This window comes from Schistocerca cancellata, chromosome 8 (genome assembly GCF_023864275.1).
Source record: "Schistocerca cancellata isolate TAMUIC-IGC-003103 chromosome 8, iqSchCanc2.1, whole genome shotgun sequence".
NCBI lineage: Eukaryota > Metazoa > Arthropoda > Insecta > Orthoptera > Acrididae > Schistocerca > Schistocerca cancellata.
The window spans coordinates 176,340,356-176,361,383 of record NC_064633.1 but is presented as its reverse complement, the minus strand read 5'-3'; the positions used below and the strand labels follow the sequence as shown (position 1 = coordinate 176,361,383).

At 45.0% G+C, this 21,028-nt stretch overlaps 1 protein-coding gene across 1 annotated transcript in view; it reads left to right on the top strand.

Annotated features, from left to right (window-relative positions):
* The first annotated feature begins 705 nt into the window (after positions 1–705).
* The window catches only part of LOC126095452 (probable glutamate receptor), a 182,720-nt gene continuing 162,397 nt past the window's right edge, over positions 706–21,028 (top strand). Inside the window, exon 1 of the mRNA XM_049910245.1 lies at positions 706–903. Within this exon, the coding sequence (XP_049766202.1) occupies positions 706–903 (198 nt within the window). The remainder of the gene's footprint in view (positions 904–21,028) is intronic.

The window sequence follows — 21,028 nt, the reverse complement described above, 5'->3', positions numbered from 1 at the left end:
GAACATGTTGCCGAACGATGGGTAGAATTTCAAACCTATCCCGTTTTAAACGGTGTTAGACAGGTCCGCATCGAGTTGCAGAAACACGTGCCTTCCTATCTACGTATCGGAGGCTGCCGTGCCATTATAATGTACGACGGCCAACCTCGGACCTGTTCCGGTTGCGGGAAAGAGGGTCACCTACGGTCTGAATGCATTCAACGACGTGTCGCGCAGCTCCCGTTGTCGGAAGCGTCCGTCACAACCACGATGACCGCCCTACCGGTCACTTACGCAGCGGCTCTTGCCACCTCTACAGTTTCGTCCATTCCGTCGCCCAGTCCTTCCGATCCGCACGTCCCACCGTCCCAGTCACCTATGGACGGTGCGGACGTCCCACCTGACAACCTTGCCGCCAAACAGGCTCCCACACCGGACGCTGAGGAGAACAGTACTTCTTCACAACACCTGTTTAACAATTTCATTGTACCCACCGACGCCTTCGAACCAGGTCGACGCTCCTCCTTGCCGTCGTCCGACACTGAGGAACACGTGCGCAAACAACGCTCGCCACGTAGGTGCAAACACCGTCGCCGTTCACCCACGGGCTCTCAAAGCGTCGCGACCCGCGACGACGAAGATGACACCCACCCAGCCGACATTTCCACGCAGAAGTTGGCGGACAACTTTCACGATGAACAAGACGTTTCGCAGGACGAGACCACCATGGAGGTCGCCACGCACAATGTAACGAACGGTGCGCAGGTTGAGACGCCTGTCTCCCCGCCGACAACTCCAGATCTCTCCCACCACGACACAATTCCCATGGACATTGGACAGACTCACGTCACAAGAGCTTGGGCCGACGACGTTGAGGAAGATACGCCCCCTCCTCCGGATGAATTGCCTCCGCCGGACAAGACTGCCTGAACATCAAAAGCGAGGCACTGCAGCTGATGGGACGGGACTTCCTGTCGGTGCCATCTTCATACTGCCCTTGGTGATGGTAGATGCGCGTCCACCACCACTGAAACAAACGTACCGGTTCGCCACACTGAACATCAACATGATCGGCACTGCACCCAAGCTGCAACTCCTATGTGACATGCTTCGGGCCTCTGACGTCGACGTCGCCCTTCTTCAGGAACTACGCGTTGCCACACTACCACCAGTCTACGGCTAAGACTCATACACGTCCACATGTGATCAATCAGGGCGTGGAGTGTGGCTTTCTACATACGCGAAGGAATCCCACTCAAGGGCACAACAATCCTTCCCTGTGGAAGGGGCATGGCTGTTACCATCTTCGACACGCGCGTCATCAATATCTACGCTCCGTCTGGCTCCACTAACCGTCAGCAGCGATCCACTTTCTTCGGACGTGATGTGGCGCCCCTGTTTTCTGGATGCTATAATCGCCTTATCATGGGAGGCGATTTCAACTGCGTCCTCCATCCGCAGGACCAAATGCCTGGTTATTCGCCATGCCCGGCGCTGCTCACCTTAATCGAAGATTTTCATCTAGTGGACGTTTGGGAGAAAATTCATGGCAATACCCCCGGTTTTACCCATTATACAGCACATTCTGCGAGCAGACTGGACAGATTTTAAGTCTCTGCCCACCTTGGCAATGAAGTCGCCCAAGCTGAACGATGGCCCCTTGCATTTTCGGACCACTGCGCCGTCATTTGCTCCCTGGCTCTGCCACCTCAGTCAGTGTGGCGCAGCAGAGGTTACTGGAAGCTTAATACCTCCCTCCTTAATGATCCACACTGCCGACAATGTATTGCCACTACATGGGCGTCTTGCGAAAGACGTCTCCCGCAGTACACATCCACGTTCCATTGGTGGCTCAAATGTGCCAAACCTGCGATCAGAAAGGTCTTCATGCAATGTGGCGAGGAAGCAGCAGCATGGCATCGCGACACCACAAATTTTTACTACGCCGTCCTCCGTGAGCTCGATGCGCTCCCTCCACCGCCTGACACCCATAGGGCATGACAGCGTACTAAAGCTCGTCTCCTCTCTCTCCAACGTGCACGACTGCATGGTATTGTGGTGCGTTCCCGACGACAAGACCTCCTCCACGACGAAACCCCATCCACAATCCATGCCGCATCCGACCATAGTCGTCGACGTCGACTTTTCGTCCCCAACATCACTACCTCCGATGGTGTTCACCACACAACACAGGCGGCAGTGCTGTCTGCCTTTGCTGAACATTATCGCCAATTTTATGATGATGAACTGATGGCAACGCCAGTTCCTGTTGATCTCCGTCCTTCCCCTGATCGGACCCTCACCGTAGCGGAGTCAACGTCCATGATGTCTGCAATAGCAGCCACGGATAAGGTGTCATAAGCATCGCATCTTGTTATTGTTATGCAGCACACCAATCGCCATCCGGTAGTGACATGCACTAACGCACGCAAATAACAATCCAACGACTAAGTTTCCGTTTGTTTCAAAGGAAAATAATAACTAAAACCAGGAACGTGGCCCGGTGTTAATTGAAACAAAAATGAGATTAAACTTAGTTAACAGGAATCATTCTACTCGCAGTTGTGGTCCAAACAGATGTATATGGTTGAATGGGTATAAGTGCACATATTTTTCTTGGTGACTGAACGACATTACATCAGTATTTACGTAATTTGCAGACTAATAATAATTATGCCTCTTAGAAGTTTGTTTTTAGCTTGGTTATTAGCTCCAAGTATGTGTAGCGAGAGCAAGCCATTAGTGCTTATTTTCTCCTGGGCAGCGGTTAAAGTGTTGAAGTGTGGACAAATGGCCGCAAAACGGTTAGTCTATACTGACAGGCATCTTACATTTAGGTGACAAACTTTACGACCTGGTGTTTTCTGTACGGCCGTAAATGCATCACTGTTTGTGGCACTGTTTAATGCAGAGGAGAAACAACCAACACACTTACGTGTGCACAAATTTATGTGACACATATAAAACTATCACTTCTTATACCCGTTATATCCGGTATTTTGTGGAAATACGAATATACTTTGTTCATGTACTTGCAGCTGATGCACTAATTCTTTTTCTTTTGTTAGTGACTGAAAAAATAGTTAATAACTGGAAACTCCTATCCTCAACTGCAATTGTTTTATTTCACGGCCGGGCTCAGGATTTTCCACACTCGGATCTGTAGTGTGTGTGTGTTTTGTTCGCACCATCACTTCATCATTCTCGACGCACAACTCAAATAACAGACTTGCACCAGGCGGCCGAAGTTCCCAGAGGGGGATTCCTGGCCAAAATTTCCGGATGTACATTTCATTTCATTGCAAGAAATATAATAAAAACTATTCCAGGAAGACCGTGATATAATAAACAACAATATGAAGACACTAGTGAAACATTTGTATCTAGTGAAAAATACCTTACCAGTACTTTCCTGTTTCCAAACTGCAGAACCGTTCAGGGATATACAGCTTTCAATCACAACTCTTCCGATAGTTCCGTCGTGGAATTCACGTAAGAATACTTTTTCTGTGGTTTTAAATATGGCGTACCGTCCATTTCGACACATTAAAGTAAAAAACATGTATCATTAATGAGAATTCCCGCCGTTCTCAGAGCTCAGCTTTTCGTTGTGATTATTAGAACGATCTCAGGTAGACTGTCTAGTCGAGTGCCGCGAATGGGGCATGTAGTTGTCGGCCCAGGGCTTTAAAACAGTTCCGTGGCAGTTCAGTCCAAAGACTATCAATGGGATTTTATGATTTTTCTGTTGAGCTGCACGACCTTTCTGTCGAACAAGTATCGTGTATGAGCAACAGAATACTATTCCATTACCTTTTCATTCACAACTAAATCGTTTCTTGAAGAAAATTTGTAAGAATGCTCTTCCCTTAGGGTTTTAAAGAGAGAAAGTAAAAGCCGGTAATTTTGAGATGTGTGCCTCAAAGGCAGACGTTTCCGTTCAAATTTAATCTCACAAGAGCTATGAGAGTCTACCTATGCCACCCGATATTGTGGATATGTTATAGTGAGAACTAAAGATATCTTTTCAGCTAAACCTGCTTGTGCTAACGAGGAGTACACAGCGAGTGCCATCACTTGATTTCTAGGGAACACGTGTCTCGGTTTATCCGTAGATACTCGGCAGTTTCTGACAAAACGGCTATCAAAGTTGTCGAGGTATTTTTGAGGTACTTTATGTTCCTTTTCTGCCAGGTTTCGCATTAAAAAAGAAAAGTGGTCAATTTCGCGGGTTCTTAATTTTGTGACCTGTGTTCGAAATCCCATTACTGTTATACTTATTATATTTTTTAATTTTAATTTTATTGTTCTTCTTCACCTACCCGTGGGTGTAGAAGGTTAGCACACGAATGATTCCTATCAAGTCAGAGGTAAAGGGGTGTTATATTAATTGTAATCTTATAACTGGATCAGACAGATTATATAATGGATAGATTATGTAATAGTAAGACAGAGATGTAGGAACCAGGTTTTAAATTGTATGACATTTCCAGGGACAGATGTGGACTCCGACCACAATCTATTGGTTATGAACTGTAGAATAAAACTGAAGAAACTGCAAAAAGGTGGAAAATTAAGGAGATGGAACCTGGATAAACTGACTAAACCAGAGGTTGCACAGAGTTTCAGGGGGAGCATAAGGGAACAATTGACGGGAATGGGGGAAAGAAATACAGTAGAAGAAGAATGGGTAACTCTGAGGGATGAAGTAGTGAAAGCAGCAGAGGATCAAGTAGGTAAAAAGGCGAGGGCTAGTAGAAATCCTTGGCTAACAGAAGAAATATTGAATTTAATTGATGTCAGGAGAAAATATAAAAATGCAGTAAATGAAGCAGGCAAAAAGGAATACAAACGTCTCGAAAATGAGATCGACAGGAAGTGCAGATTGGCTAAGCAGGGATGGCTAGAGGACAAATGTAAGGATGTAGAGGCTTATCTCACTAGGGGTAAGATAGATACTGCCTACAGGAAAATTAAAGAGACCTTTGGAGAAAATAGAACCACTTGTATGAATATCAAGAGCTCAGATGGAAATCCAGTTCTAAGCAAAGAAGGGAAAGCAGAAAGGTGGAAGGAGTATATAGAAGGTCTATACAAGGGCGAGGTAACTGAGGACAATATTATGGAAATGGAAGAGGATGTAGATGAAGATGAAATGGGAGATACGATACTGCGTGAAGAGTTTGACAGAGTACTGAAAGACCATAGTCGAAACAAAGCACTGGAAGTAGACAAGATTCCATTAGAACTAGTGACGGCCTTAGGAGAGCCAGTCCTGACAAAACTCTACCATGTATGAGGCAGGCGAAATACCTTCAGACATCAAGAAGAATATAATAATTCCAATCCCAAATAAAACAGGTGCAGGTATTGATAGATGTGAAAATTGCCGAACTATCAGTTTAATAAGTTACAGGTGCAAAATACTAACGCGAAATCTCTACAGATGAATGGAAAAACTTGTAGAAGCCGACCTCGGGGAAGATCAGTTTGGATTCCGTAGAAATGTTGGAACACGTGAGGCAATACTGCCCTTACGACTTATCTTAGAAAATAGATTAAGGAAAGGCAAACCTACGTTTCTAGCATTTGTAGACTTAGAGAAAGCTTTTGACAATGTTGACTGCAATACTCTCTTTCAAATTCTAAAGATGGCAGGGGTAAAATACAGGAAGTCAAAGGCTATTTACAAGTTGTACAAAAACCAGATGGCAGTTATAAGAGCTGAGGGGCACGAAAGCGAAGCAGTGGTTGGGAAGGGAGTGAGATAGGGTTGTAGCCTCTCCCCGATGTTATTCAATCTGTATATTGAGCAAGCAGTAAAGGAAACGAAAAAAAATTTCAGAATAGGTATTAAAATCCATGGAAAAGAAATAAAAATTTTGAGGTTCACCGATGACATTGTAATTCTATCAGAGACAGCAGAGGACTTGGAATAGCAGCTGACCGGAATGGACAGTATCTTGAAAGGAGGATATAAGATGAACATCAACAAAAGCAAAACGAGGATAATGGAATGTAGTCGAATTAAGTCGGGTGATGCTGACGGAATTAGATTAGGAAATTAGACACTTAAAGTAGTAAAGGAGTTTTGATATTTGGGGAGCAAAATAACTGATGATGGTCGAAGTAGAGAGGATATAAAATGTAGACTGGCAATGGCAAGGAAAGCGTTTCTGAAGAAGAGAAATTTGTTAACATCGAGTACAGATTTAAGTGTCAGGAAGTCTTTTCTGAAAGTATTTGTATGGAGTGTAGCCATGTAAGGAAGTGAAACATGGACGATAAATAGTTTGGACAAGAAGAGAATAGAAGCTTTCGAAATGTGGTGCTTCTGAAGAATGCTGAAGATTAGATGGGTAGATCACATAACTAATGAGGAGATATTGAATAGAATTGGGGAGAAGAGGAGTTTGTGGCACAACTTGACTAGAAGAAGGGACCGGTTGGTAGGACATGTTCTGAGGCATCAGGGGGTCACAAATTTAGCATTGGAGGGCAGCGTGCAGCGTAAAAATCGTAGAGGGAGGCCAAGAGATGAATACACTAAGCAGAATCAGTAGGACGTAGGTTGCAGTAAGTACTGGGAGATGAAGAAAGTTATACAGGATAGAGTAGCATGGAGAGCTGCATCAAACCAGTCTCCGACTGAAGACCACAACAACAATCAATAACTGGATATCAGAACAAGTGTCACAGATCCATTATTCAATAATGCATGTATATTATGTTGTGGGATTATACTGCGGTGAATGGCCATACGGTTTGTGGCGCCATGACAAGAATTGCACCACCCCCCACCCCTGCCCCCCCTTCCCTGCCGGAGGTTCGAGTATGAAGTGTCGGCAGAAGTGCCAACACTGTTTTGTTTGAGGAGACCGAAATGCACGCTAAAAGCTCACGCAGGCTGGCGTGAGGCAGGCTTTATAATCACAATATCAATTGGTAATGGTGCCTTGCTAGGTCGTAGCAAAAGTAGCTGAAGGCTATGCTAACTATCGTCTCGGCAAATGAGAGCGTAATTCTCAGTGAACCATGGCTAGCAACGTCGGCTGTACAACTGGGGTGAGTGCTAGTACGTCTCTCTAGACCTGCCGTGTGGTGGCGCTCGGTCTGCAATTACTGACAGTGGCGACACGCGGGTCCGTCGTATACTAGCGGACCGCGGCCGATTTAAAAGCTACCACCTAGCAAGTGTGGTGTCTGGCGGTGACACCACAGAGTAATACCTCGGGCATGGGTGTGTGTGTTGTTTTTAGCATAAGGTAGTTCAAGGATGACTTCAGTAGTCTGGTCCCTTCGTAACTCACACACATTTGTGGGGTTACAATCTTTTCAAATTCTTATATTCTGATATTTCATTCTCATATCACTTCTTGTGTTAATTCTTACATTTCATTCATAAGTTTACACATCAGGTAGGTTTGGTACGTACCCTTGGATGATACCGATCGTAGAAGCATTCGAGAGATAGCTATTCCGATCCCTACAAGCATCGCGCGAAGGCAAGTTTGCCACAGTGACATTTCTTTCTAGGAATCTCTCACGGCAAAGAAACGTTGTTAATATTGATGAAGTTTTCGCGCATTGGCCATAATTTGATGGCATACAATGCTTAACGAATTACTTTTCCTGCAACTGGTACTTACAGTTGATTATGAAACAATAACACTAGAGGAGTTCCGCCGAAAGCAGTTTCAAGTTATTTTTCCATTTTTCTGTTTTTAAAATCAATTCATCTGACATACAGTTAGTAGACGTATAAGGGCAACGTTATATCAATGTAAACCGGAAAAAAATTCGTGTAGTGATCTTCAACGGGCGTGTGAGTATAAATAAAAAACGACAATAAAAGTAGTAATAGGATTTAAAACACAGGTCGCAAAATTAAGACCCCTGGACGCTGATCACTGTGCCACCATTTTGTCTGGGCATATCGCGCGGTGAAAGGCACATATAGTACATGGAAAATACCCACCATCATTTTTTCAGAAACGGTTGAGTAACTATTGATCAGCCGAGACTTGTGTTACCTTATTAGGACACCGCTTCCATAAGCACCATTTTGAAATATGTGCTAAATGTTTTCACAAACTGCAACATATTGTGCTGTACTCACAGCTCTCCACGGAAAAGCTGGTCTGAAAAAAAAAATGCGTTCCCAGACAGTAAAGCAAGAATGTATAACTGGCATCTACAAGTCAAGAGAGAATATGTTCCTGAAGAAACTAAACACTGAGTACACATTTACACACAAGTACAATTTTTAAACATAATAATGGCAAGTCCGGGTTGGAAGAGGTCGTAAGGTACACAAACATGAAGTAAAGGCAAAGAGAATAAGAAACGAACAACAATGTTATATTCACCACTCTAAAAGCATCACCGAAAGCGAAGGCGACTTTTGGTAGCTCTTTCCCCCCCCCCCCCCTCTATCTCTCACTCTCACTCTCTCACACACACACACACACACACACACACACACACATACACACTTAGGCGCGCAGGTATGCACACCAGGCCCTTTTAATATATGTACTCTGACCAGAAGAGACAAGCATCGTCTATGAGACAAAAAAAAACTGTAACCCATTGTGTTCCACATCAGTAACTTTTACGTGAAAACTGACATTTCAAATGTTGATGGCGATTCGTTCTAAGATCTGAAGAAAATCTGACTCTTTTTAGTACGTTCATGATTCTCAACCTAGTAGCTTTGGACATAGACTAAGTGGTAACTGGTCGTAATTTTATACGTCTTTTAAAAAAGCATTCATACAGTAGCGTTTCGATTTTGGGAATTGTTGATCACATTCTTAAGAGCACATTCGGTATTCTTTCTAACATGAGATTAGATTAAAAGGTTTGACCAGTATGATTAAACTACACTAACGTGTGTCGTTCATGAGGTACCTTGCAGCACGCACAATGAACTGATCTAGCACTGCTGCACCAAGGACCCTTGTATTCTGCTCTTCCTTAACGGAAATGTGATTGACAGCAGCTCCATCCAACAAAATGATAATTTATCGAATTAATATCTGTCCTTGAGAAGACATCTTTACTTAACGTGCAATTGACAATTCCTCATTGCTTACACTGAAGAAAAATGAAGTAGGGTAGAGATGGAAAAGTGTCAATCGGACATGAAAATATCTGTGTAGACATACATACAAAGACGTCCACCGCAAGTAAACTTACGTCCTTTCTCGGCCATGAGTCTTGTGAGTGGTGTGATGCGGCCAAATGATCTTTAAAGTTTTTACCCTCTAAAATTCCGTCTAGTGCCTTAGAAACTGTTCCCTATCATCGTGTCCCTTCTTTTCCTCATTGGTTGCACTGTTCCTTTTTCCGCTGTTTATGCGGAGGCTCTCCTCATTCCTTATTTCATCAGACCACCTAATTTCCAACATCTTTCTACAGCAACATATCCCAAAGGCTTAGATTCTCTTCTGTTACATTTTTCCAGTCTCTGATTCTCTAAAACACAAAACTGTGCTCCAAACGTCCAAGCTCAGAAATTTCTTCGTCTCCTTGTTGCTTACAAGGTAACAGTACTCACTTAGTTCCCCTCGCTTTGGCTCCAAATTTTGACCTTAAGTTTACCACCAATCTCACTTTACCTGCTCCTCATGATATTCGTATTTCTTTGCTTCACTCTCAATCCATATTCTGTACTAAGTAGACAATTAATTCCATTTGGCATTTCCTTTATTCCTTCCTCTTTTTCACTGAGGACACCAACTGTTACAGGCCTTCGCGCCCTTAGGATTTCCGGGAAAGGACTTAGGTGGAAGGATTGGACCCCAGGAATTTTCTCTTCAACAATATTCACCGTTTGATAAAAATATAAACATTTCTGTCTTGGATAAATAACAAGCCCCAGCAATTAACAGGATTGATAAGATAATTGAAAGGTCCCATTAAAATTACTAACTGACCCATCTGATCACAAGGAAAAACATTAAACCACACAAGACTCTTCCATAAAACTAACAAGAAACAAGATAAGTAAACTTCTAATTAAGGCACAACATGTCTCTTAAGAGGTTAAAACCAATAAATAGTATAATACTCATGCATTATTGCCTGTATCAGGTCACTAACATAAAAAGCATTTACATCCACAATTTCTTAAGCATTCAACATTATTTCATGAAATATACGTCCCTACAAAAAACAAACAGGTAAATAATTAGAGAAAATCTGAAGAAGCCCTAAGAATAATTAACTCTTATAAACTAGCTAATAAGAAAAAATTTGGAATCTTTAATGTTACGCTTAAAATATTAATCTTTTAAAGAAATTGACAGTTTGAACAACTTCTTTCGTTGGTACACTATAACAGGAAGAACATCAGAATCTGACAAGATAGCAAATACAACAATTAGACCTAATCTCGAAGGCATGGAGCCAAAAATGTACACTACAATTTTTGACAATAAACTTTACTTGTCTATGGGATCCACACATTGAAAGAGGCAGGTGTGAACCCCTTGCGCCGTTTCACACACTGACCAGTATTCCCAATGTCTCTGTTGCCTCTGCGAAAACCAGGAAGCTCGTGGAACTGGCCAAACTCTCCAACGGGACCTGACCTTGCTCCCTCACTTGAGATACAAAACATCTTGTTAGTTAAGATGCAAATACCTGACCTACAGAGAGCGGAAAAACAAGATATTGAACTAGAGCTTTTTTACAACAATGTTAAGCAAGTCTTCGTTCTTAATATTTGCATTTAAGACTGACAAAGTCGTAAATTATGGGCGTAAATACAATCATCTTGGAGCAAGCAACAAGTCCCTTTGAACCATTTTCGGCTTAAGCGACACAACAAGTATGAATTAATACAAAGAGTATTATATAACTGGCGTTCAGAAAGAAACGAGACGGAGTCTAGAATGCGCAAACCGATGACAGGAGGGTAATATCGTAATGTGTGTACCGAGGTGTGATTCCGACCAGAGCGTGGAAGTTCACAGCAAGTCGCTAGAGGGCACGTGTGCACGTCACGTGACTATACAGAGCAGCATGCACCAATCGTCCAACGCTGCCAGTCGCATTGCAAACAGTGACAGGGAGGCTTCAACAGAAGAGCATAGAAGTATTGTTCGTTTTCTGACAGCGAAAGGAGGAGGAAGACGGACATTCATCAACGAATGTCACAAACGTACGGCGAACACTGCATGTCCCTTGGAAGGTCAAGGCGTGTCACAGGCGCTTCATGGAAGGAAGCTGATGACGCACGGTCTGGGACACCACACTGCATTATCGATGACATCGTCCAGCTGGTGGATGCATTCGTTACCAAGGACCACCGAGTGACAGTGAAAGCCATGGCCGCTGTGGTCGGATTGAGCGTCGGAAGTGTTCACATCATCATGAAGGAACGACTGCACAAGCGCAAAGTGTGTGCCCAATGAGTGCCCCACAGTCGTCAACCACACCAAATGTCTTTGACCACTATAGGACTTTACATCTGAGGTCATCATTCTCCTAGAACGTAGAACTACTTAAACTTAACTAACCTAAGGACATCACACACATCCATGCCCAGACAGATTCGAACCTGCGACCGTAGCACTCGTGCGGTTCTGCACTGAAGCGCCTAGAACCGCTTGGCCACCTCGGCCGGCCAACCACACCAAGAAGCATTTCGAACGGCCCACTGTCTTGCTCATGTGCAGCGCTATGCTCGGGAAGAGAATGCGTTCCTAGCACCAGTGGGAGCTGCGGATGAGTCATGGTGTCATCACTTCGAACCAGAATCAAAACAACGAAGTCTCCAGTGGAAGCATCCAAGGTCACCACTACCAAAAAAAGCCAAGGCCATCCACAGGAGTGCAGGAAATGTTGTGCTGACGTTCTTCTTTGACCAAGATGGCCCCCTTCTGATTCACTTCCTGCAGCACAGAACAACAGTGAATGCCCAGTGAATGCCCTCTTAGCCACAAACAATCCAGAAAATGCTTCAAATGGCTCTGAGCACTATGGGACTTAACTTATGAGGTCATCAGTCCCCTAGAACTTAGAACTACTTAAACCTAACTAACCTAAGGACATCACACACATCCATGCCCAAGGCAGGATTCGAACCTGCGACCGTAGCGGTCGCGCGGTTCCAGACTGCAGCGCCTAGAACCGCTCGGCCACTCCGGCCGGCCGTTACACTCAAACCTACACCACCCTTCGCCAGGAGATCAAATCAAGACGACCAGGCAATCTCAGCCATGGGGTCCTTCTGCAGAAATCCAAATGGGAGGTTCTCGGTCACCCTCCATACAGTCCGGACCTCTTTCCCTGTGATTACGCCATTTTTGATCCCGTTAAAAAGGCTCCGAGGGGCAAACGATTCACCTCGGACGACGACGTCCAGCTGTACGTGTGGAACTGGTTAATATTGCAGCCCCAGGAATCTTATGATACAGGCATTCACTGCGTTCTGTCACTGTGGGACAATTGTCTCAACAGCCAGTTCTAACATACTGGTGCTGATTTCTGTAATTATGCCTCCGGCTCGTTTCTTTTTGAACGCCTCTTATATTACAATAAAAATATTAAGTCAGCTACATTAAAGGGAATAGTATAAACAACTCAGAGCCCTGCGGGGCGTCCCACATTGCTTAGTATTAAGTAAAATTTAGGAAGTTGGAGAAGTGAAAAACTCTACTAGCTTACAATGTGATTCTATGCCGCCAGCAAGCAGACAGATAAATAACGCGCCCTGGGTATCAGCCGGCACATCCATACGGTGACGTAGGACATACTTTTTCTTAGTGGGCTCTGTGGACAACACTAAAAAATGCTAAAATACAGATCGGTTCCTCATGCAACCAAAGCGCTCTATGGATTGGTCTTAAGAATACAGCTCATTATGTACATAAATTTTACAATTCCGCTGCGCCCGCCGGGGTGGCCGAGCGGTTCTAGGCGCTACAGTCTGGAACCGCGCGACCGCTACGGTCGCAGGTTCGAATCGCGCCTCGGGCATGGATGTGTGAGATGTCGTTAGGTTAGTTAGATTTAAGTAGTTCTAAGTTCTAGGGGACTGATGACTTCAGAAGTTAAGTCCCATAGTGCTCAGAGCCATTTGAACCAATTCCGCTGCGACAGCAAGGCTCCAGTCGTAATTGAGAGGCTATCTTTCTCTCACGCCCCGAAGAAGTGAAAGGACAGGACAAGGCGATCACAAAGCAACGACTGAGAGTGCAAGGACTTGTAATACCTCAGATTCCAAAATAGTATCTTCATTGCTTTCAAGTTCGACCCGAAACACCAATGGGAAAGGCCGAAGAAAATCAAATCTAGTATGTAAGGCTACATGTGGCCAACCCATGGGTACAGTTTAAGGATTATGACGACAGAAATGAACTGCAAGGCCCAGAATTACACAGACCACAACCGCCGAGCTGGACGCTGCAGCACAGATATTCACTAACTCTCTCGCACGCCCCGGCTCCACTCCACCGGCCCAACCTAACTTGCTTCTCACGGGCCACCAAACATCGCTTCTCGAGCGCCACCAGCATTCTTCGTACGGAGGCCGACCAAAGATTCTATTTTCGGTGGAAGGTCTACTATGATCGAGCCACCACGGCTTAGCAATCTCTTCTGCGAATCATATCGTTGACATTTTTTCACCTTGAATTGGAATCCCACTCCTGAACCTATTCTCTTCCGTCATTGGTTCTTCGATGTATAGACTGAACCGTAGGGGAAAAAGACTGCATCCCTGTCTGAAACTCTTTCTCATCCAAGAACTTTGTTGTTGGTCTTCCATTCTTATTTTTCCTTCTTTGTTGTTGTTGACATCGCATATTACCCTTTTTTCCCTACAGCTTACAGCTATTTATCTGAGATTTTCGGACATCTAGCACCATTTTACACTGTCGATCGTTTTTTCTAGGTCGGTATGTCCTATGAAAGTATCGTAATATTTGCTTCCGTTATCAACTGCATCGTCAGAATATCGGCTCTGGCGCCTTTACCTTTCCTAAAGCCAAAATGATCATTATCTAACACATTTTCACTTTTCTTAGCAATTCTTCTGTGTATTATTCTTGTCTCACTCCAGCATTTCACCCATCCTGCAATGACTGAGGGCAGAATACGGTGTGGACATTATAACAACAAATGTTGTAAGCAGGGGGCACATGACGGCAGCACTCATGCCGTTTCTGTATGCATACAGGACCAGTCCCATCCAGGTTCATACTCTAGTAAAGCTTCTCTATGGGAGACAACCGTGAATGCTCCTGTACCTCCTCGCCCCACGGTCCTGGGAAACTCGGTCCCAGCAACAGGGTGACAACCAGCAGGAGGAGCAGTGTCGGCATGCTTGTACAAAGCAAAAGACATGTAGACATGAACAGTGGTGGTGAACACTCATAGGCAGCTCATCACTTCAGTCAGTAAAAAGAACGTCCACTATTCCCAGTCCCACAACCTCACAGATTGTAAGTAGGCTGTTTAGGTTCTTATATTGGTAACGCCACGTAGCGCTCTGTATGAAAATCACTGGCTGTGCTGTGTACAGTCTGTGGCTAGTTTGCATTGTTGTCTGCCATTGTAGTGTTGGGCAGCTGGATGTTAACAGAGCGTAGCGTTGCGCAGTTGGGGGCGAGCCGCCAGCAGTGGTGGATGTGGGGAAGTGAGATGGCGGATTTTTTGAGAATGGATAATCTGGAGGTGTGTCCATCAGAAACAGTACATTTGTAAGAATGGATGTCATGAACTGCTATATATATTATGACTATTAAGGTAAATACATTGTTTGTTCTCTATTAAAATCTTTCATTTGCTAACTATGCCTATCAGTAGTTAGTCCCTTCCGTAGTTTGAATCTTTTATTTAGCTGCCAGTAGTGGCGCTCGCAGTATTGCAGTAGTTCGAGTAACGAAGATTTTTGTGAGGTAAGTGATTTGTGAAAGGTACAGGTTAATGTTAGTCAGGGCCATTCTTTCGCAGGAATTACTGAAAGTCAGATTGCGTTGCGCTAAAAAATATTGTGTGTCAGTTTAAGCACAGTCTTGTGTAATTTTTCTAAGGGGACGTTTCATATAGCTTGTATCCAAGAAACCCAGCGGCATTTTCAATGGAAACATAACTGGAGACACGACCACAGCCAACAACACCCTCGCCGCCGTGCGCCAGCAGGATGCTAGACACTTCCAGTTCCTCACACCAGCTGGCAGGTTTAAGGCTGGGACAGCAATAGCACCACTAGTTCACCTTATAAAACATCTATCTATAAGGATGAAACTTCCTGGCAGCTTAAAACTGTGTGCCCGACCGAGACTCGAACTCGGGACCTTTGCCTTTCGCGGGCAAGTGCTCAGCCTTCTGAGCTACCGAAGCACGACTCACGCCCGGTCCTCACAGCTTTACTTCTGACAGTATCTCGTCTCCTACCTCCAAACTTTACAGAAGCTCTCCTGCGAACCTTGCAGAACTAGCACTCCTGAAAGATAGGATACTGCGGACACATGGCTTAGCCACAGCCTGGGGGATGTTTCCAGAATGAGATTTTCGCTCTGCAGCGGAATGTGCGCTGATATGAAACTTCCTGGCAGATTAAAACTGTGTGCCCGACCGAGTCTCGGTCGGGCACACAGTTTTAATCTGCCAAGAAGTTTCATATCAGCGCACACTCCGCTGCAGAGTGAAAATTTCATTCTGGATCTATAAGGATGATTTCGGTCATATGAGCCAGTTTCCAGAGGGAGGGATCTGGTAGCCTGGCGACCTTTAAAGCTCACCAAAGAGCATGGAACTGGACCTTGGCAACTAGGCAGAGCTGTTACATCTGTGGGCGCTAGCGACACCGACTGCAGCGCTACAACAATATGGCAAGCAATTGTAGGTCACTGCAGCCTTACAAGTTCTACTGCCCAGCTACACAGAGATCAGTGTCGTATTCACTTCCGTATATCCCGCTGTAGTAGTAATGCACTACTGATTTTTGGTCTCATTGGTTACGGGTCTTGTTCTCTCTCCTTCTCTGGATCATTCCATGGATTTTGTTTGTCTGGATTGCTGTCCTATTGGGCACGCTGCGAGAGTAAGACGCCTGTCCAGAGGCCATTGACAGAGCTGATAACCGGCCGGTGTGGCCGTGCGGTTCTAAGGGCGTCAGTTTGGAACCGCGTGACCGCTCCGGTCGCAGGTTCGAATCCTGCCTCGGGCATGGATGTGTGTGATGTCCTTAGGTTCGTTAGGTTTAAGTAGATCTAAATTCTAGGGGACTGATGACCTCATTAGTTACGTCCCATAGTGCTCAGAGCCATTTGAACCATTTTTGAACAGAGCTGATAGTGATGAGTCAAAACGCTGCCATCTTGGAAGTGGTTTAGGGGTATTTCACTTTCCTGGGGAGCGTTCTGGCGTCTGGCCACTGCTACTTTCGGTCGGGTCATGGCGCGCTCGTTTGATGCCTTGTGCAATTGGTATGGTGTGCTTGACTATTGAAATATGTCCCAAAGACAGGTTGTCTACTTTGATGGCAGAAGTGCTTACTTCCGGACTGAGAGCGAACTGGGAAGCTACATCTCTCATTAAAGAGTCTGTATATGAGGTTTTACTTGCAGAGTTTGCACAAGTGAAATCGCATCGACGACTAGACCCTTACACGATTGACCAGGTTTTGTGTGGTACTGATGAAATTCAAAATAGAATCGTTGCGAATAATAATTCAAAAATGATGTACAAATATCCTCGAATTTGAGGGTGATTGGATTTGAGAGAGGACCCAACTTCTTAAATAAGCAAAGCGTCTCCACGGAAGAACAAAACAGAAAGATCCACTGTTGGAGAGCGTCATCAGTGACCCCAAGTTGAGTAAGTACTGTGTCCAAATCCTCTTTGGCGTCGTTAAATGGCGGGAACGTGGGTGGGCTGTTCTCCGCCTGGGATGTTATCACTGCCTGTATTGGGTTGTACTTTTTGTGCAGCATCTCAGTTTGATGCTGTTGTTGCTGTTGAGGTTGATGGAACTGCTGTTGGAACTGTTACTGCAGTTGCTGCTGCAGTTGCAACGGTTGCTGTTACAGTTGCAACGGTTCCTGTTACTGTTTCAAGAGTTACACAAGATTTGTTTCCATGGTACTCAGATAACCTTTACACCTCGTCGCCATTTATTGTGAAAGAGGCCGACCGGATGTCGGGAACGACTTGAGAGAAACCCGATAAGACTGGGCCGACCGGTCGGGAGCCGTCAACGGTGCATTGTCGAGAGGGAGCAGAAAATGCGACAACGAGGAAACGGCAAAGTGGAGGCAACAATACAGATAAACAAAGTAACGAGTAATCCGGAGAGAGAGAACCTGAGACGTAGGGAAAGCGGAGACCAAGAACCAACGGCGCATTACGACAATGAGACGACAGCAAAACGAATACGCCACTGAACTCAGCTCTGTATCGCTACGCGGCGAAACTTACGGGCGGTCGTGAGCTATAATTGTTTCGCAGAATAGATTGTCGTGTCGCGGCCGGCAACACTAGCGAACTCCACCTAGCGGCTGGGGTCCAATTACATGCTCTCCAGTGTTCTTTTCAGTATCGCTGGGCCCGGGATACCACAAAACATCTACGCAAACAGATCGGGAGTTTTACGAATGTTAGTGTAGAAATTGTACCTAGCAACCTACTTCACATTTGTCTTGTTAGCAGCACGAGGAAGTGCTTTGTCGTGTTAAAGTAAAATACATTAATCTAAGCCACTTCCTTACTCTAAGTAATTTCTTGTTGCTGACGATTATTTTGAACAGCTTTCGTCTGTTGTGGTGTAGCGTGTTATCACATCCGGACTCAGATCTGAGGAAACGGAATGAGCTACCAGCCGCCAGTAAAGGAACGATAAAATCCTTGTTTGTACACTAGTGGCCATTAACGTCTGTTGTGGTGTAGTGTGTTATCACATCCGGACTCAGATCTGAGGAAACGGAATGAGCTACCAGCCGCCAGTAAAGGAACGATAAAATCCTTGTTAGTACACTAGTGGCCAATAAAGTTGCTACACCACGAAGATGACGTGCTACAGAAGCGAAAGTTAATCGACAGGAAGAAGATGCTGTGATATGCAAATGATTATCTTTTCAAAGCATTCACACAAGGTTGGCGCCGGTGGCGGCACCTACAAGGTGCTGACATGAGGAAAGTTTTCAACCGATTTCTCATACAAAAACAGCAGTTGACCGGCGTTGCCTGATGAAACGTTGTTGTGATGCCCCGTGTAAGGAGGAGAAATGCGTACCATCACGTTTCCGACTTTGATAATGGTCGGATTGTGGCCTATCGCGATTGCGGTTTATCGTATCGTGATATTGCTGCTCGCGTTGGTCGAGATCCAATGACTGTTAGCAGAATATGGAATCGGTGGGTTCAGGAGGGTAATACTGAACGCCGTGCTGGATCCCAATGACCTCGTATCCCTGAGTCAACAGATGGGGACGTTTGCAAGACAACAACCATCTGCACGAACAGTTCGACGACGTTTGCAGCAGCATTGACTATCAGCTCGGAGACCATGGCTGCGGTTACCCTTGACGCTGTATCACAGACAGGAGCGCCTGCCATGGCGTACTCAACGACGAACCTGGGTGCACGAATGGCAAAACGTCATTTCTTCGGATGAATCCAGGATCTGTTTATAGCATCATGATGGTCGCATACGTGTTTGGCGACATCGCAGTGAACGCACATTGGAATTGTGTATTCGTCATCGCCATAGTGGCATATTAACCGGCGTGATGGTATGGGGTGCCATTGGTAACACATCTCGGTCACCTCTTGTTCGCATTGACGGCACTTTGAACAGTGGACGTTACATTTCAGATGTGTTACGACCCGTGGCTCTACCCTTCATTCGATCCCTGCGAAACCCTACATTTCAGCAGGATAATACATGACCGCATGTTGCAGATCCTGTGCGGGCCTTTCTGGATACAGAAAACGTTCGACTGCTGCCCTGGCCAGCACATTCTCCAGATCTCTCACCAATTGAAAACGTCTGGTCAATGGTGGCCGAGCAACTGGTTCGTCACAATACGCCAGTTACTACTCTTGATGAACTGCGGTATCGTGTTGAAGCTGCATGGGCAGCTGTACCTGCACACACCATCCAAGCTCTGTTTGACGCAATGCCCAAGCGTATCAAGGACGTTATTACGGCCAGAGGTGGTTGTTCCGAGTACTGATTTCTCAGGATCTATGCACCCTAATTGCGTGAAAATGTAATCACATGTCAGTTCTAGTATAATATATTTGTCTAATGAATCTGCATTTCTTCTTGGTGTAGCAATTTTAATGGCCAGTAGTGTAAGATCAACGTCTCTGGATGTCCGCCTTTGTAGTTGAGTGGCCATCGTGGCCAGTAGTGTAGTTTGCACTGCGTCTCCAAGCGAGATACTGCTTAGTGATTAGCCCGAAAGGGCTATATGGAACGAGGCCAGATGCATTCTTTATTGGAAGTGGGGGGACGTGATTGAAATATTGCTCCCACGTGGTCGCCAACGTCCTTGCATTCTATGAACAAAGGTTGGGCACACTGGCCTCTGGAGCAACGAAGTTAAGCGCCAGAATTCTTTGCTTGTTTCATAATCCTTTTGAGATAACTTACGAGTTTTAAAAACTTGTGAGTAAGATAATCAGGATCGCAAAATAGTCCTGATCCAAAAGGAAAGCAATGCTAGCAAACAGTTTTTTAATGAAGATGGTCGACTACTGATGAGTACAGAAAGCGGTGGGGTTGTAGGAGAGTGCATATCAGCTAGTTCAATGGCGTTCTTTGCATCGCGAGAGAAGCTAATGTATTTTGACACTTGATTCTGAGCCTCGACAGAGTGTAGCAGTGCTTCCCAGTTAGCTCTGCACGCTGAAAAACAGTTGGGATCATACTGATCAACAATGCTGTGCTTTCTTCCATTGCATGTGGAGCCCAAGTTCCGACGTCAGTATCAGTGGGAGCAAGTACAGCACCAGTGATCTGTAAGGACAGATACGCACAAATTATCAAAAGAATGCTTAGACTAATGACTTTACCGGACGTCTTGGTTTTAGGGTTATGAGGAATTTTGGGAAAAATGTGCTGCTCAGGAAAGAGCTGAAAATAACTTTGCTATAACTAGTGACTTTATTGACTATTTTATGCACGTCAGAATACATTGTCTAACAAGAAAAGTGAAGCACCCAGAAGGGGGAGGAAACGAATTGAAACTTCACTGGTTGAAAAGATATATGATTTTATTTGAGTGATTAAGAAATCGAGTCTAATTTGCGAAGAACGTATCAGTATGACGTTTCACCCTCTCTGGCCTGGATGCCTGCAATTCAAATATTCAAACGTGTGTGAAATCTTATGGGACTTAACGGCTAAGGTCATCAGTCCCTAAGCTTACACACTACTTAATCTAAATTATCCTAAGGACAAACACACACACCCATGCCCGAGGGAGGACTCGAACCTTCGCTGGGATGCCTGCATTTATTGGGTTGAGAAGAGCGTCATAAAGCCGTTTATCCTCTAATGAGGCAAACTGTCCCTCAACTGTTGTGACTGCTACTTGATAGCCTGGATACTGGCGCTCGCTAGAGTCGACGTCCGAGCTGGACGCACACATGTTCTATCGCAGACATACATGCGTATCTTACTGGCCACGGGAATCCCTCAACATCACACAGAGAGTTCATAGAGACACGTGTCCTGTGTGGACGAGCACTTTCCTTTTTAAAAATAGCTCGCGATACTGTCGTGTCAGCTCTGACTTCGAGTTATGACCCCTGGCTCCCTGCACAATGACGTCATCTGACATGTCTGTTGAGGTTTGGATACTGTCGTTTTGATTCGATTCTAAAGGTAAATGATCAGAGTGCAAAGTTAGTACACGGAAACAATGTGTATCAGCGGCTTCCGCATTTGTGGAGTGTGCAGTCTGATTAGTTGTGATGTCGGCAGGTTTAGCAAAATTCAAGGTAGTTTGGATGTTTGGCTTTGAAAATGCACTTTCATTGACTGTCGTGTGATGCACTGACGTCAATGCAGTATTGTCAGAAT